Consider the following 18509-nt stretch of genomic DNA (forward strand, 5'->3'; position numbering starts at 1 on the left):
AGATGGCTTGTGACACACGCCATTTCTTCTTAGGAATCAGAATAGATAAGAGGCCAAAGGACAGCAATGCTTTCCTTGAATATACAAAGAACTAACAACTCTCCAGCCCGTGGAGAAAAGGGATGTGAAACAGCCTCCAGGTACAATTCTGACAGCAGAGTATTTTGCCAACAACCCAAGACACCCTCTCTCGGGCATAACTTCACCAACATTAAACAGCCAGGAAATCTGTAATTTCAAAAAATCTAGCAAGCTGCTGGCTCCAAGAGAGGGCGTCTTCCTGGGATGAAAGCCTTTGAGAAAGTAGAAGCACAGCAGCCCTCCTTCCCAAGGTGCCTGGAGAGCCCAGCACGGACCCCCCAGCGGCAGAGAGGAGAGTCGCTTTCAGGCTGAGCCCTCCGGAAATCTCCAAGTGGCCTCACTGATTTTTGCCTTATGCATACCTTCTGATTTCTTCTTGAAAGGCATGAGTTAATTTTTAATCTAACTCTTCAGCGTCAGTTCAGTTCAGTCGCTCAGTCGTGTCTGACTCCTCGAGACCCCATGAATCGCAGCACGCCAGGCCTCCCTGTCCATCACCATCTCCCGGAGTTCACTCACACTCACATCCATCGAGTACATGATGCCATCCAGCCATCTCATCCTCTGTCATCCCCTCTCCTCCTGCTCCCTAATCCCTCCCAGCACCAGAGTCTTTTCCAATGAGTCAACTCTTCGCATGAGGTGGCCAAAGTACTGGAGTTTCAGCTTTAGCATCATTCCCTCCAAAGAAATCCCAGGGTTGATCTCCTTCAGAAAGGACTGGTTGGATCTCCTTGCAGTCCAAGGGACTCTCAAGACTCTTCTCCAACACCACAGTTCAAAAGCATCAATTCTTCGGTGCTCAGCCTTCTTCACAGTCCAACTCTCACAACCATACATGACCACAGGAAAACCCATAGCCTTGACTAGACAGTCCTTAGTCGGCAAAGTAATGTCTCTGCTTTTGAATACACTATCTAGGTTGGTCATAACTTTTCTCCCAAGGAGTAAGCATCTTTTAATTTCATGGCTGCAGTCACCATCTCCAGTGATTTTGGAGCCCAAAAAAATAAAGTCTGACACTGTTTCCACTGTTTCCCCATCTATTTGCCATGAAGTGATGGGACCGGATGCCATGATCTTAGTTTTCTGAATGTTGAGTTTATTAAACATAAAAGCCAACTTTTTCACTCTCCTCTTTCACTTTCATCAAGAGGCTTTTGAGTTCCTCTTCACTTTCTGCCATAAGGGTGGTGTCATCTGCATATCTGAGGTCATTGATATTTCTCCTGGCAATCTGGATTCCAGCTTGTGCTTCTTCCAGTCCTGCGTTTCTCATGATGTACTCTGCATAGAAGTTAAATAAGCAGGGTGACAATATACAGCCTTGACATACTCCTTTTCCTATTTGGAACCAGTCTGTTGTTCTATGTCCAGTTCTAACTGTTGCTTCCTGACCTGCATACAGATTTCTCAAGAGGCAGGTCAGGTGGGCTGGTATTCCCATCTCTTTCAGAATTTTCCAGTTTATTGTGATCCACACAGTCAAAGGCTTTGGCATAGTCCATAAAGCAGAAATAGATGTTTTTCTGGAACTCTCTTGCTTTTTTCATGATCCAGCAGATGTTGGCAATTGGATCTCTGGTTCCTCTGGCTTCTCTAAAACCAGCTTGAACATCAGGAAGTTCATGGTTCACGTATTGCTGAAGCCTGGCTTGGAGAATTTTGAGCATTACTTTACTAGCATGTGAGATGAGTGAAATTGTGCAGTAGTTTGAGTATTCTTTGGCATTGCCTTTCTTTGGGATTGGAATGAAAACTGACCTTTTCTAGTCCTGTGGCCACTGCTGAGTTTTCCAAATTTGCTGGCATATTGAGTGCAGCACTTTCACAGCATCATCTTTCAGGATTTGAAATAGCTCAACTGGAATTCCATCACCTCCACTAGCTTTGTTCGTAGTGATGCTTTCTAAGGCCCATTTGACTTCACATTCCAGAATGTCTGGCTCTAGATGAGTGATCACACCATCGTGATTATCTGTATAATGGTCAACAAACTTTTTGAACCTGGTCAAAAAAAAAAGTTACGGTCTCCCAAGTTGCCATAGCATCTGTTATTAAACTCGAAGATTCTAGTAACCAAATTCTACTGAGCCTTATAGAAAAATCAGTACATCTTTGAAGTATTGGAAAAAAACTCAAATAGTGAACTCTCAGTATGAACCAAAACTTCTTGTGCAGAGCTGCTGTTGGCCTGAGTGATGTCTCAATACTGCACTCATTCTACTAAAAAACAGACTTTACTTCCTTTGTAAATTAATTATCTACTATTCAGGGTTTCCATATTTATTATACTGGTAAGTAGATTAGGTTTGATATGCACATATATTGTTCATGATCACCTCCATTTAAAATGGCTTTCCCTTATATGCTCCATTTCCATACAAATGAAACAGACTTTTAGGTTTTATGTATATTCATTACTTTGAAATGTATGTGTGTATGTATATCTCTGTCCATCTAGCTACCTATTCTTTTAATTTATGAGAAAGAAATTACATGGGGAAGTCATTCTGATTTTTCCCTTCTCATCTATAGTAACAAGAAATAGCTCTTCTTTCATCATATTTGTATGAGAAGAGTACATTTGCACTGGTTCTAGGATAAGGTTATAAGGATTAGCAAAAGAGATGACATTTTTGGAGTCAGAAGGCTTGTTCCTGGTTTTGTTACCTATAGTATGTGATCCTGAGTAAATCATTTATCTTGTTTGAAACTCAATTTTCTCACCTGTAAATTGGTAGTCTACAGGACTTGTCTCTCTCAAAAGTCTTTCGTGAGGCTTCAAAACAGAAAATGTGTGTAAAAATGCATTTAAAAAATCTTACTGATTAATAACTATAAAATATTACTATACTTGTAGTGCACTGAAGTGATAATTCAAAGCCAAAAAAAGGCAACATATGTAAAGTAAAGTAATTATTCAGTAAATGTATGAATAACAACTTTGTTTATATTATTATTAAACTATTCATCTTTAAAGAACTTAATTATATAATTACAGAACTTAAATCTATAATTATAGATTTCATTATATAAAAACAATATAATCTGGCCTGGTCTACAAATTATGAAATGCAAGTAGAATTACAGAAATGCATACACATTTTGATTTCAATAAGAACTTATAAAATTACAGGTTTCCCTATTTAAAAATAACAACCTAACCTCCCTTAAATATAATGATTATGAAGTTTAATACAGATGTGGGAATACACACACAGGATCACTTACTAACAGGTCACTCGGGCATCTGGGCCTGGGTGAAGTATCTATATTACCCAAACAGGCCTAAACTGAATGAATGGTGGTGATTTTAAATGCACTGAGAGACTGTCCTTTGAAGGAAGTTACTGTGGATATGTCTGCAAAGCAAAAGTTCGTTTCCCAATTTGTCCTCTGCAGGTGGGAAATGGGACATAAGGAGTCAGGAGCACTGCTCGGGAAGCCAGCAGAACCTGCCAGCACTTGGTCAACAGCTGCTCAGCATTCACCGACCATCAGGGGTGAGGCTCAGTGCCTGAGCTACATCACTGAGCAACGGCGACAGACACCTGCCCTTGCAAAGCTTGCCTTCACATAGGAAGGACAAGAAAGCACACAACGTAATAAATGATCGGAAGGTTCCCAGGGCTATGTAAATGAGTAAATTATAAAGTTATAGTGTTATGGAAAAAGCAGAGAGCCGTAAGGAGATGCATGTAACACGGCCGAGAGCAGGCTCCAGTTTTAAATAGCGATGTTAGGGTAAGCCCAACTAAGAAGGTATTAGGAAGACAACCACACAGCTCGCAGGGGAAACACCCAGCCAGAGAGAACGGCCAGTGTAAAGGCCCCATTTGCTTCTGACAAAATCATCTTGTGAAAACAAGAGGAGCCCATTTCGCTGATGAGTAACCAGTGCCCCAGAGTAACCCGGTCAAGGGCACAAAGCTGGTCCACGACAGACCCAGGACGAGAGGCCAGGGCTCCTGGCTCCCGATTCAGGCCTTCCTTCTGCTTTGTGGCCTCGATCACCAGGCACAGAGGGCGGGGCCCTGTCCTGCTAGGGCACTGTGAAACTCAGGGTGTTATCACTGATGTGCTGGTTGCTGCTATTATTATTAACCGGGTCCATTGACAGTTCTTAGAAAGTAGATGAAGCTCAAAAACAACTTCCTTTTCGCTGCTGGTGGTTGATATTTCTCCTCCCTCTACCTGTGCTGCTTTTCTTGCGGTGGTTCATTTTAGTGTCACATTATCAGTTAAAGTAAGTATATTTCTTTGGATATTTGATAAAGGAAAAGATGTTGAACACGGAAAGAAGCGATCAAATGGAAAGCATTTGTGACTCACGACAAACAGCCAGTGAAGGAATGGACAGAGTGTGGAGGCTGGTGGTTTGGAGAGAGAGGCAGGCTGGGGGAAGGGAAGCAGGGGGCTGGGGAGGTGGGAGGGAGTGAAAATACTAGGAGAGAGCCCCCAGCACTGAGCTACGTGAAAACGATGAGGAAAGAATAAGCTTCAAGTAAAGAAACAATCAGACAACAAAAGAAGAAACCTGGAGAAAAAGCAATAGTGGAAAAGGGGCTGGAGACAGTAAACGACATTTTCAACTTAAAATATGAGATTCGATAATAAACAACACAAAGAAGAGAGAAAGAGTAAGAATCAGATTTCTGACACCGTAGATGCCAGAGCTGGTGGAATTACTAACAGCAAGAGGGACCAGAGGCAAGTCTGAAAGGCGAGTAGCTCTCTTTCAGTAACGCTGGGTTTAAGGTGGCAGGGAGCTTCTTGCGAGTGCAAAGGGCCCAGCAGCTAGGAGGTACACCTGGAAGGTGTGGATCACCCCAGAGCTGTTCTGTCTAACGCAGTAACCTCGACCTCGAACCACATGTGTCTATTGAGAAATCGTGGTGAGGCTGAACGGAACAAGTTCCAAGCATAAAACACATACCAGATTTTAAAGATTACACACGGAAAAAAAAAAAAAAGTACCCACTGTTTTCTACACTTACTACATGTTGAAATACTATTTTTGTGAATTAGGTTAAAAGTATGTTAAAAATTAATTTCACCTGTCTCTTTTTACTTTTTAAAGTGACTACTAGAAAACTTTAAATCACACATATGGCCTGCATTATATTTCTCCTGGAAGGCATGGATATAGAGCAATACTAGGAATGTTTTAGGACCACATAAGGGGACGAGAATTCTGGGAAGAATCACAGACATCACTTAGAAGGGTCTCAACTGCAAACACATATGCGAGAAAGAAAAAAAAACATGTCATTATAACAGTTAACATTTACTGAACACTCGCAGCACTAAATGAGCCGCACCAAGTGCATTATCTTATTTGTTCCTCAAACAACCTTATGAAATAACGTTAGCATCTTTTTTTTCACAGAAGAAAAAGCTGGAGCCAAGAGAAGTTAATCTGCCCAAGGTCACAGTTAACTGCTGTGCTGGAATTCAAACCAGAAGTTGAGTCCGAGCCTCAGGTTCCAAATTGCTACAACCACCCCAGAACAATTGACATTCTGCTGTTAAACTGTTAAATTTTAAATGGCTGTGTTTAAACTAGCAATTTATTATAATGGTTCATTGTTAAGAGCTAGTGAAATACCAGCATTGTCCTAATTCCAAGGTTAAGAAAAAATACAAGTGAGCAAATTTGTAACTTCAGAATTATGGGAACTACTAATGTTGACCTACTTTGGCTACGTTGAGCCTAAAGAACAGCTTCCAGTGCAGCTCCGTGCCTTCAGTCAACGTCCACTCCTAACATCCAAACCTGATGACTTAGGTGGTACACAGCCGGCTGTCTAAGGGAGGTGATCCTGGACGCAACTCTAACCAGAAGGGCCCTGCCTCCTGAAGATGACTAGATAGACAAGACTCCTAAACTGTGATTAACATGTTTTGAAGGGATAAATTATATCTCAACTGAAAACAAACAAACAAACAAACAAACATGTCTTGAAGGGAGCTAAAATTTCAGCCTTTTGTTGAAGAGCCAAAAAGTAAGCTTACCCAACTGGATGCGTTAAAAATGGATTTGATACACTTTTGAAGAAAAGAAAAAACTGACTTGATATTTTGACTGGAGTCATACATAGCAAAATCTCCTAAAAATATAAACTTGCATTAAAATGAGATATCTTACATTTGGTTTGGTTGGTTGCTTGTTTTTAATTAGAAAGAAAATTTTCTTCGCTTTTTATCTTTAATTTTTTACTACCTATCTGGGCAAGACCGTAGTCAGAACCACAAACTTGTACAATGATGGTTAAAATCACATCATTTACAGAAACGTTACCAGGTAGATTTTATCAACCAATTTGGCTCAGATTATAAAAGCACACTTTCCCAGGCTTTAAACAAAGGATTACCATAAATTTATACTCTGGAAGTGGAAAAAGGGAACTTGAAACAAAAATGGGTTTTGGAGTAAGACAAATTAGCAGAGACACCTTGAGAGACTGTTCATGTTGGACTTGGATCCAGAGGGGTGTCTCTGAACCGAACCACTACCTTATAAACCCTGAAGTTTCACACACTCCGCATCATTGCTTTTTTTTTTTTTTTTCCAAGTGGGAAGACTCGGATTTGGACATTTACAAGTGAAATAATTCTCCTCTGAAGACCCAAAGTTTCTGAAAAATGCTTGTCTTCAGGCAGTATCGGCTTGCCCTTTATTCTGACTTTTTTAGGTTCCCATGACTGTTCCATTCAGGTAAGGAGACTTTCTTGGACATTTCCCTTACTCGTTGTAATTCATAATAATTTGGAGCAAAGGTTCAGAACCTGAAGGACACAGCCAGTTAGCCCTAAAAACACTTTGTCCACCCAGGTGCCAAGCTGCCAAAAGCACAGCCAACTCTCCTCTTATCGTCAAGGGCCACCACACCGAGTCCCTCTCACCCAAGAGCATGTCTGCTCTCAACATCACCCGTGATTCTCATCATTACAACTATTAATTGAATACATAAACCTATAATCGGGCTGGCTACTTTTTTCAGTTTAGGGAGCACTAGCGATTGGCCAGGCATTGGTGCAGGTACCAGGAATGGAGCAGTGAACAAAATGACGAAAAATAAAAATAAAAATAAAAAAGCCCAACTCTGCCCTACTGAAACTGACAGTCCGGTGGGGAACCACTCAATAAAGTCCATAAACTAAATAGAGAGTGTGTTAAACAACAGAGATGCTCCAGGGGGGAAAAAAATGAAGCCGACTAGGGTCATACGAACTGCGGTGAGTGGAGTGGGAAAGACTGGATTTTTAGGAAGAGTGGCCAAGCAAGAAGGCTCCTCCGTCCACAGGGAGATTGCGTGTGGAGGGTGGACAAAAATCTAGGACTGACTGGTGTCAGCTGGAGCGGGGGTAAAGGAGATGGGCGTTCTTTTAAGGACCCCTGAAGTGGGGAGAGGGGACCATCTGGGAGGAAGGAGAGAAGCAAAGATAGAACAGGGGCCACCGAGGACGTACGCGACTTCACATCTGAGCTCCGCACACACTTTCCTTTTTTTTGAAGTCACGGAATCGGGTTCTGCCACCGACACTCTCGGGCGATGTCTGGGTCAGGGACACGCGGGGACACACACACGCACGCACGCCCCTTTCTCTCCGGGAACTGAGCCTAAGATCCAGCAGAAAGCCTCGTAAACCGGGAAATGAGCCGGAGCCTGCGGAGACAGCGGTTGCGGGGGGGGGGGGGTGCGGAGAGAATGGAGCACAGAGGCCCGCTCACCCCGGTTCACACGGGGACACCCCACCCCGACCCCGCCGTGCAAACCCGGGGAGGCCGCGCGCAGACACACCCCCGGCTCTTGCAGGCTCCGTGCAGGCGGGAATTCAACCGTTAGCGCCCCGGAGCCGGCGTGAGTCCAGCGGCGGGGCCGGTCCCGCGCGAAGAGGGGCGCCGTCCACCGGGCCGGACCGGACCGGGAGCGTGGAGCGGCCGCCGCGAGACGAGGGGGGCGGCGCGGCGGGCACGTGCATGCAACAGGGGGCTGGACGCGGCGGCCGGCGCCCGGAGGGGCCGGGCGGGACCGCGGAGCCGGCGACACAGGAGCCCGAGCGCGGCCCGCGCGCCCCCCGCCCGCAAACGTCCGCCGCCCCCTCCCCAGGCCCGCGCGGCCCGGCCCGCCGACAGCGACGGGTTCCAGCGGCCGAACCCGCAGCCCCCCGCGCCGCCGCCGCCGGCCGCTCGGCCCCCTTCCCGCCCGGCGCGTCGGTGGCGGAGAGGAGGAAGGGGCGGCGGCGGCGGAGGCGGGAGGCGCGCGACGCCCACTCACCATGGCCGGCGGCGCGGCGACCCCGGCGGCCGGCGATGCGCTGTCCAGGGTAGCCAGCGTCCCTCTGCCCGCGCTCCCGCCGCGCGCGCCCGCCGCCCCGTCCCCGCCCCCGCCCCGCCCCCGCCCGCGCCCCGCCTCGCCCCCGCCCCCGCGCCCCGCCCCCTCGGGCTCGCGCGCGCGCCCCCCGCCGCAGAGCCGTTTCGGGCGCCCGCCGCGCCCCGCCCCTGCCCCTCTCCAGGGCTTCGCCGAACGCCGCGCGTGCGGGCCGGCGGGGGAGGGGCGCGACGGCCAGGCGGCAGCGGCTACCCCCCGCCACCGGCGCCCCCTGCCGGCCGGGCGGCGATGTACAGGCCCGGCTCCCGCCACAAACACACACGTACACCGGTACACCGGCGCCCCCTACCGACCGGGCGGCGAGGTGCAGGCCCTGCGGGTGCCCGCTGCGCTCGGCTGCTCAAGGTTCGCGGAGGCTCGGCCAGGACCCCAGGCATCGCCCGCCCTGTGTACCCCGGTCTCCCCGACCCCAGCCCGGAGGCTGCGAGCGCAGCTGATCTGGGGGAAGAAGGGGCTGCAGGAGGCCAGGACGCCGTCCTTCGCTGACTCGGCTCCGGGGCTTTCAAGCACACGTTCAGTTCAGTTCAGCCACTCAGTCGTGTCCGACTCTGCGACCCCATGAATTGCAGCACGCCAGGCCTCCCTGTCCATCACCAACTCCCGGAGTTCACTCAGACTCACGTCCATTGAGTCAGTGATGCCATTCAGCCATCTCATCTTCTGTCGTCCCCTTCTCCTCCTGCCCCCAATCCCTCCCAGCATCAGAGTCTTTTCCAGTGAGTCAACTCTTCGCACGAGGTGGCCAAAGTACTGAAGTTTCAGCTTTAGCATCATTCCTTCCAAAGAAATCCCAGGGTTGATCTCCTTCAGGATGGACTGGTTAGATCTCCTTGCAGTCCAAGGGACTCAAGAGTCTTCTCCAACACCACAGTTCAAAAGCATCAATTCTTCGGCGCTCAGCCTTCACAGTCCAACTCTCACATCCATACATGACCACAGGAAAAACCATAGCCTTGACTAGACCGACCTTAGTCGGCAAAGTAATGTCTCTGCTTTTGAATATGCTATCTAGGTTGATCATAGCTTTCCTTCCAAGGAGTAAGCGTCTTTTAATTTCATGGCTGCAGTCACCATCTCCAGTGATTTTGGAGCCCAGAAAAATAAAGTCTGACACTGTTTCCACTGTTTCTCCATCTATTGCCCATGAAGTGATGGGACCGGATGCCATGATCTTCGTTTTCTGAATGCTGAGCTTTAAGCCAACTTTTTCACTCTCCTCTTTCACTTTCATCAAGAGGCTTTTGAGTTCCTCTTCACTTTCTGCCATAAGGGTGGTGTCATCTGCATATCTGAGGTGATTGATATTTCTCCTGGCAATCTGGATTCCAGCTTGTGTTTCTTCCAGTCCTGCGTTTCTCATGGTGTACTCTGCATAGAAGTTAAATAAGCAGGGTGACAATATACAGCCTTGACGTACTCCTTTTCCTATTTGGAACCAGTCTGTTGTTCCATGTCCAGTTCTAACTGTTGCTTCCTGACCTGCATACAGATTTCTCAAGAGGCAGGTCAGGTGGGCTGGTATTCCCATCTCTCTCAGAACTTTCCACAGTTTATTGTGATCCACACAGTCAAAGGCTTTGGCATAGTCCATAAAGCAGAAATAGATGTTTTTCTGGAACTCTCTTGCTTTTTTCATGATCCAGCGGGTGTTGGCAATTGGATCTCTGGTTCCTCCGCCTTTTCTAAAACCAGCTTGAACACCTGGAAGTTCATGGTTCATGTATTGCTGAAGCCTGGCTTGGAGAATTTTGAGCATTACTTTACTAGCATGTGAGATGAGTGCAATTGTGCGGTAGTTTGAGCGTTCTTTGGCATTGCCTTTCTTTGGCATTGGAATGAAAACTGACCTTTTCCAGTCCTGTGGCCACTGCTGAGTTTTCCAAATTTGCTGGCATATTGAGTGCAGCACTTTCACAGCATCATCTTTCAGGATTTGAAATAGCTCCACTGGAATTCCATCACCTCCACTAGCTTTGTTTGTAGTGATGCTTTCTAAGGCCCACTTGACTGCACATTCCAGGATGTCTGGCTCTAGATGAGTGATCACACCATTGTGATTATCCAGGTTGTGAAGATCTTTTTTGTACAGTTCTGTGTATTCTTGCCATCTCTTCTTAATATCTTCTGCTTCTGTTAGGTCCATACCATTTCTGCCTTGCATCGAGCCCATCTTTGCATGAAGTGTTCCCTTGGTATCTCTAATTTTCTTGAAGAGATCTCTAGTCTTTCCCATTCTGTTGTTTTCCTCTATTTCTTTGCATTGATCACTGAAGAAGGCTTTCTTATCTCTCCTTGCTATTCTTTGGAACTCTGCATTCAGATGCTTATATCTTTCCCTTTCTCCTTTGCTTTTCGCTTCTCTTCTTTTCACAGTTATTTGTAAGGCCTCCTCAGACAGTCATTTTGCTTTTGTGCATTTCTTTTCCATGGGGATGGTCATGATCCCTGTCTCCTGTACAATGTCACGAACCTCATTCCATAGTTCTTCAGGCACTCTATCTATCAGAATTAGGCCCTTAAATCTATTTCTCACTTCCACTGTATAATCATAAGGGATTTGAATTAGGTCATACCTGAATGGTCTAGCGGTTTTCCCTACTTTCTTCAATTTAAGTCTGAATTTGGCAATAAGGAGTTCACGATCTGAGACACAGTCAGCTCCCAGTCTTGTTTTTGCTGACTGTATAGAGCTTCTCCATCTTTGGCTGCAAAGAATATAATCAATCTGATTTCGGTGTTGACAAGGCTCCTGCTTGGGATGCAGGATCACCCTGCATTTTGCAGGATGCAGTGGTCAGATGGAGGCGTCAGTCCGGTTCCTTTGGGGGATGAGGTCGGGAGCTGATCAGTCTCCCTACTAGATCCCTTGTCTTGCGTGAGGCTCTGGTTCAAGAGGATGGTCTTGTTCTTTGAATTAAAAATGGGTGCTGGAAGGAAATTCACCCCAGTACTCACCCCAAATTGTTTTTTTTCCCCATAGCCATATTATGAAATGATTTGTCTTAATATTTTTTCATTTTTTAGGGTTTTTTAACACGTATTATTTTATAATTTTAAATCCACAAAAATGGTTCGCACATTCTTTGAACATTCAGCTAGGAAAAGACTGGCTCAGTTTCACTGTGTGATTAATCTACTGTAACACAGTGTGAATTCTCAACTTATTCTCAGACATTATTGTGTATAAATTGCACCTGAGGATTTAATCAACTACGGAGACCTGGATGCATCAAGCTGTTCTCAGGTGCAGATCAGGAATCCAAATTTTTAACAAGTATCACAAGTGAGGCTGATGCAGGCACGTAGGCCATGGACCACATTTTGAGAACACGAGTCCGTCATCTCTGGAAGGATTTAGTCTTATTTTTCTAATAAGATGGTGGAGTAGGGGGGAAGAGGGGGAGAGTGTGATAGCTAGCCCCTAAGCATTCTGCTCCTTGCTTGTAGAAATTATACCATTGATGTCATCTATACCTTGCAAAGAACACCAGGTTCACATGTGTAAAGAACCCTTAAATTTTGAATTATACTTCCCATTTGATCTGATACTTCTTATTTTATGTTTATTATTTTAAAATATTTATCAGTCCACAGGTCCAGAAGGAGACCTAAAATGTCACCGATATATTATCCGTCACTTAAAATAAATTATGGCTTTTCTTGTCACTACAGTAAAGGAACATAGGAGATGGCAAATGCCAGAAGGTATTCCTTTTCCCACTAATTATTTCATTAAATAGAAAAAGGAGGTAGTTCTACCCCTATTAACACAGAACTAGGATCGTATCTTCACGTTCTGACCAGAGATAACATGAATTCCCACTCATTTGTCCGTTATTAATATGCAATAAATATGCTTTATAAGATTTTTCTTTTATCTTCTTGTTCTCTTGTATGGATCACTCAACTTATAATGTATTGTGACTTTAAATCAGTCTGCTTTTCTTCAGAGTGTCTGTGTTTTTTGGCGAATGATAGGAACCGCCTCTAGAAATCACATCTTCTCCATGGCCACACACTCTGCCTTTGTGTAAAGAAAGCTCTGTCCTGGTGCGTATGGTCAGGTCATTCAAGATGGCTGTTTCTTTGCTCGCTCCATATCCCCTTCTTGTTAGAGAAGGAAATGGCAACCCACTCCAGCGTTCTTGCCTGGAGAATCCCAGGGACGGGGGAGCCTGGTGGGCTGCCATCTATGGGGTCGTGCAGAGTCGGACACGACTGAAGCGACGCAGCAGCCGCCACCTCATCAGTTTTTAAAGGGTAAACTTTTTGCTGTTTTTTCTTTTTAGATTTTTTGAATGTGGACCATGTTTAAAGTCTTTACTGTATTTGTTACAATATTGCTTCTGTATTATGGTTTTGGTTTTTTTGGCCAGGAGGCATGTGGACTCTTAGCTCCCTGACCACGCCCTCCCTTAGTTGGAAGGTGAAGTCTTAACTACTAGACCTCCAGGGAAGTCCCACCAGTATTGTTTTTGACGTTTAGGATGACCATGTTTGGGGTCACAGGAGCTTGTGGTCACGCTTACAGTACTAACAGTGGCTGCCTTTTATAGCATTCTTGTGTGCCAGGCACCGTGGCCAGTGCTTTGCATGTATTATCTCATTCAATCCTTAAAGCAATCCGGCAAGTAAGGTATTATCAGCCCCAATTTATAGATGGAAAGCTGAGGGTTAGAGAGATGAAGAAATTTGACTGGGGACACTTGTGTGCTAAGTCGCTTCAGTCATCAGACTCTTTGTGACCCTAGCGACTATAGCCAGCCAGGCTCCTCTCTCCGTGGGGATTCTCCCAGCAAGAACACGGGAACGGGTTGCCGTATCCTCTTCCAGGGGATCTTCCCAACCCATAGTTAATAAGAAACAGAGCTGAGATCCCAAACCACCTTATTCTGATTCCAAAAAAAAATCCATGTTGCTAACCTCTAGGCTACACTGCCTGGGCTTCTAAATGCCTGGGAGAAACCAATGCCACTCTGAGGGTGGTTTTATTATTCTTGGTACCTTCATGTGTATTTGCAATCTTTCTTAACTTGACAAGGGAGATTGACCATTGTAAAATGTCCATGTAGGGGATCTAGATCAACAGACATGTATTGAGCACCTTCTCTGTACACAGAGCAGGGTAGGAGCTGGGCGGAATCAGCAGATTAACAGAATGGATCACTGCCTTCTAAATGTCACAGTCCAGAGGTGGGTGTGGAGGGAGGCAGACGGATACCCAAGCAGATGCATTGCAAGGTGGACTGTGGTGTGTGCTCACAAAGAGCTACCCGTGAAAAGGGATGCGGATCGGAGAGAAGGAATTCTAATTTGTGGAGGGTGGGCGGCGCGGGGGAGTTGAAAAGCTTTTGAGAGCGTGGGAGCTGCAAGGCCCTTGAATGAGGAGCAGGATATTAGCTTTGGGATAAAGATTAGGCGCGTGGGGAGTGAAGACAATGGATATGACAGGATAATACCAGGTTCTAATGATGTGTATCTGGGGCTGCTGTTTCCCCCTGTTGATTTGATGGAAATGCACAGAGAACAACCTGGCGCCTCGTACCACAGGCAGATGGAAATGTACTCCAGCCAGGGTCCAGGTTGGGGTGACCACAGTAGGTGCTTACTGACCATCCAGATTAACTGCCTAGATCTCTGTGCTGGTCTCTTTTAAAAAGCCCAGATTGTCTTTGATTACTCGTGGCCACGGTCCCTGTGACCCTTGCCGCCACTTACCGCATCAGCCAGCTTCTGATCTACAGAAACCTTGGGCTTTGCTGAGGTCAGGCAACTTGCCAGCTCCATGCTGACGGGAGAGCCTGGGTGACTGAGATAACTAGCTTTATGCTGCTGTGATTACAAATTGACTACCATCCTGGATTGTTCTTGGTGAGCTATGACAGCTGTGACTGCCAGAGGTGGGCAGACCCTGTGCTTTATGGCGGGTCCATGAGAGTCCTTTCAGGTCTGTGACAGTAAGAAAGGAAGCTCTTCGTTCCAGGGCTTGGAAGGACTTCAATTTACAACTTTTGAGAAATCTGTTTCTCTGGCTTGATGGGGCTAAGCAAAGAGGGATTGCTGCGCACCAAGTTTTTCATTTCTTTTTTTTTTTTTTTTTGCTATGCTGCGAGGCTTGTAGGATCTTAGTTCCCTTACTAGGGACTGAAGCCAGGTCCCTGGCGCTGAAAATGCAAAGTTCTAACCACTGGACTGCCAGGGAATTTCCTTTTCATTTCTATTTTGACAAGGAGACACAGGTTCGATTCCTGGGTCAGGAAGATCCCCTAGAGGAGGAGGAAATGGCAACCCACTCCAGTATTATTACCTGGGAAATCCATGGACAGAGGAGCCTGGTGGGTCGCAGTCCATGGGGTGGTGAAGAGTTGGACACAACTTAGCAAATGAACAACAAGGCAACATGGAGGAAATTAGCCTTGTAATTTAATATTAAAATTTTTATATTGGGTCTTAAGACCTCCTATGCCCATATTCTACAAGACTACACCTTTTTAGATATATTTGCCATGAGAACCTCACTATCAAGACTGAATCAAGGAAACTTTTGCTAAGGGTCACTGTGCTTAAATTACATTTTAGCGCCCTCTGCTGGACAAATTGAATGCACCGCTGATAAACGCGGGTGATTTCTGCCAGGGGGACCTTTTATTTTTTTTCCCCAATATGATCTTTTTTGACTTGTGCTGTTTAAACAGAGGCTCTGGAAGTATATTACAGTCTGTACTAAAAGAAGTTTTTCCTGTGAACAAATGCCTCTGACAAGTTCTATCCAGCTACCAGTGGTATTTGTCTCCAGCAGATCAATGTATATATAATTTACACATTTACAACCTAAAAATAAACTTAGTGAAAATCAGAAATTTGTAATATTTAATTAATAGTTAATTTTTGTCATTTAAATTACAGTGTGTCTTGGTGTGGTCCTCCTTGGGTTGTTGATCCTATTTCAGTCTCTTGGTCCTCATTTCCCAGGAAAGGGGATTTAGACCAGATGCAGAGATATCAGGTTTTTGTTGGCAGTAAGAAATATATTTTAGACTATGATCCCGTCTATATATAGAATTTTCATCAATAAGACAATAAATTTACTTTGTGAAATGCACTCTAATATTTCTTTTTCTATTGCAACCCATCTGGAAAAAAATTCTTTTCATATTCATAAACGCATGGTGACATGAAGCTTGGAAATGTGAACTCAAGGACCTTTTCAGTTTGTTTTTTTTTTCCCGTCTTTTTATTTTTCGTCGCTATTCGTCAGCAAAATGTCCTAAGACTGTTGCATTTAGGCTTCTAAGCGTGCATTTGTCTTTCTGATTGTGAGGGAGGGACTGTTGGCAGTTGGGATTTACAGCAAGCTGAATGGCAGAAAAGATATGCTGTGTCTTCCAGAGCGATTTATATTATAGATCCCAGATACTTTATTTTTCTCCCAATCTGCAACATAACTACACAACTGATTCTTGGAATTTAATGGAGGCAGGTGGAAGTTTGGTTGTTTTCTTTTCCTCAGTAACCACTTAGCTCTCACTTAAGCAGGCAGAATAAGCACAGTGGTTAAGAACGTGGACTTGGGGCTGACTCTCTCAATCTGCATCCTGGTTCTTGCTTTACTAGTTATGTAACTTTGGTCTGGCTACTTAACCTCTTGTGCCTCATCTTCCTCATCTATAAAATGGGGATAATAATAGTTTCAACCTAATAGAATCGAGGCGAGGACTGAGTTAACATAGCAGACAAGCACAACAGGAGTGTTATTAGCTACTGTTAGCCTAGACTTTAATTAAGTAACATGTGAACATTTGAGCCTAATTTTACATTTTCCTGATAATGCAGAAAAGTTATATACTGATAAGTACTTTTAAGATAGTGACTTTAAAACAGTAGCTTGAACTATAATATTATGCCCAGTAAAAATATTTGGCAGAAACCAACACAATTCTGTGTAGCAATTATCCCTCAGTTAAAAAATAAATATGTTTTTTAAAATGGTTTTTTTTTTAAGTGTTTTCAGCAATAGTATAGCTGTCTTTTATAGGTCTAAATTGTCTGGTCTTTCTTTAAAAAAATCAACAACAACAACAACTAACAAAACAACCTAAACAGCTACCATATAAACTTTTATGCATGTGGTCTAGAAGTAAATATTCTACCCATCACAGGAATAATCAGATCAAGAAAGGAAATGAGGACTGGCTGCATGCGCCTCCACAGTTGCTATCTGTGGAGATAACAGTCTTCTGCTATAGCTAGCTCAGAGGGTAAAACGTCTGCCTGCAATGCAGGAGACCTGGGTTTGATCCCTGGGTCAGGAAGATCCCCTGGAGAAGGAAATGGCAACCCACTCCAGTATCCTTGCCTGGAAAATCCCATGGACAGAGAAGCCTGGTAGGCTACAGTCCATGGGATCGCAAAGAGTCAGACACGACTGAGTGACTTCACTTTCTTTTCTTTCTTTAAGCGGCCACAGGGAAACAGGTGTGTGTGCAGTGCCTAAGTATAACTGAACTAAACCACTTTTAAGACTTACACTGTATTTATGGGGGTTTTCACGAGGTCACGGTGAGAAGAGAGGACAGTATACTTGGAATAAAGATATTTTTCCAGGGACTTCCCTGGCTGCCCAGTGACTAAGACTCGTGCTTCCACTGCAGGGGTGTGGATTGAAAGGAACAGTAGAACTGATTCCTCTCCCTGGCCTCTCACTCTTGCTAGTCACGAAGCTTGCCCCATGAACCTTCTCTGACCCCTTGGTCTTGCCCCATGAACCCTCTCTGACCCCTCGGTCTTGCCCCATGAACCCACTCTGACCCCTCGGTCTTGCCCCATGAACCCTCTCTGAACCCACGGTCTTGCCCCATGAACCCTCCTTGACCCCGCGGTCTTGCCCCATGAACCCTCTCTGACCCCTCGGTCTTGCCCCATGAACCCACTCTGACCCCTCGGTCTTGCCCCATGAACCCTCTCTGAACCCACGGTCTTGCCCCATGAACCCTCCCTGACCCCGCGGTCTTCCCTCCCCAGGCCCTTCCCTGTGGACCTCATTAGTCCACGTCTGTGTCCCTGCAGCCTCCTCTGGGCTGTCTTCACACTTGTAAGCGAAATCTCTCCTCTGTTCTCTCAGGTCTCTGGCTGAGCCTAAGGATTCAACATAAGATGAAAAGCATACAGACCTTATTTAGTAATTTTTGTATGTACATAGGAGCCATAGGCTGCACTGGTGCAGGAGGGCCGAGAGGAGCTACTCCACGTTCAAGGTCAGGAGGGGTGGCGGTGAGGAGATACCCCTCGTCCAAGGTAAGGAGCAGCAGCTGTGCTTTGCTGGAGCAGCCGTGAAGAGATACTCCATATCCAAGGTAAGAAAAACCCAAGTAAGATGGTAGGTATTGCGAGAGGGCGTCAGAGGGCAGACACACTGAAACCATAATCACAGAAAGCTAGTCAATCTAATCACATGGACCACAGCCTTGTCTAACTCAGTGAAACTAAGCCATGCCTTTTGGGGCCATCCAAGATGGGCGGGTCATGATGGAGAGGTCTGACAGAATGTGGTCCCCTGGAGAAAGGAATGGCAAACCACTTCAGTATTCTTGCCTTGAGAACCCCATGAACAGTATGAAAAGGCAAAATGATAGGACACTGAAAGAGGAATGCCCCAGCTCCGTAGGTGCCCAATATGCTACTGGAGATCAGTGGAGAAATAACTCCAGAAAGAATGAAGAGACAGAACCAAAGCAAAAACAATACCCAGTTGTGGATGTGACTGGTGATAGAAGCAAGGTCTGATTCTGTAAAGAGCAATATTGCATAGGAACCTGGAATGTCAGGTCCATGAATCAAGGCAAATTGGAAGTGATCAGACAGGAGATGGCAAGGGTGAACGTCAACATTCTAGGAATCAGCGAACTAAAATGGACTGGAATGGGTGAATTTAACTCAGATGACCATTATATCCACTACTGTGGGCGAGAATCCCTTAGAAGAAATGGAGTAGCCATCATAGTCAACAAAAGAGTCCAAAATGCAGAACTT

General features: G+C 45.4%; 1 protein-coding gene across 1 annotated transcript in view; it reads right to left on the minus strand.

The window, feature by feature from the left end:
• Window positions 1-8423, minus strand: part of ELOVL2 (ELOVL fatty acid elongase 2) — a 48156-nt gene extending 39733 nt beyond the window's left edge. Inside the window, exon 1 of the mRNA XM_018039308.1 lies at window positions 8367-8423. Within this exon, the coding sequence (XP_017894797.1) occupies window positions 8367-8369 (3 nt within the window). The 5' untranslated portion in view covers window positions 8370-8423. The remainder of the gene's footprint in view (window positions 1-8366) is intronic.

Source organism: Capra hircus, chromosome 23 (genome assembly GCF_001704415.2).
Source record: "Capra hircus breed San Clemente chromosome 23, ASM170441v1, whole genome shotgun sequence".
Lineage (NCBI taxonomy): Eukaryota > Metazoa > Chordata > Mammalia > Artiodactyla > Bovidae > Capra > Capra hircus.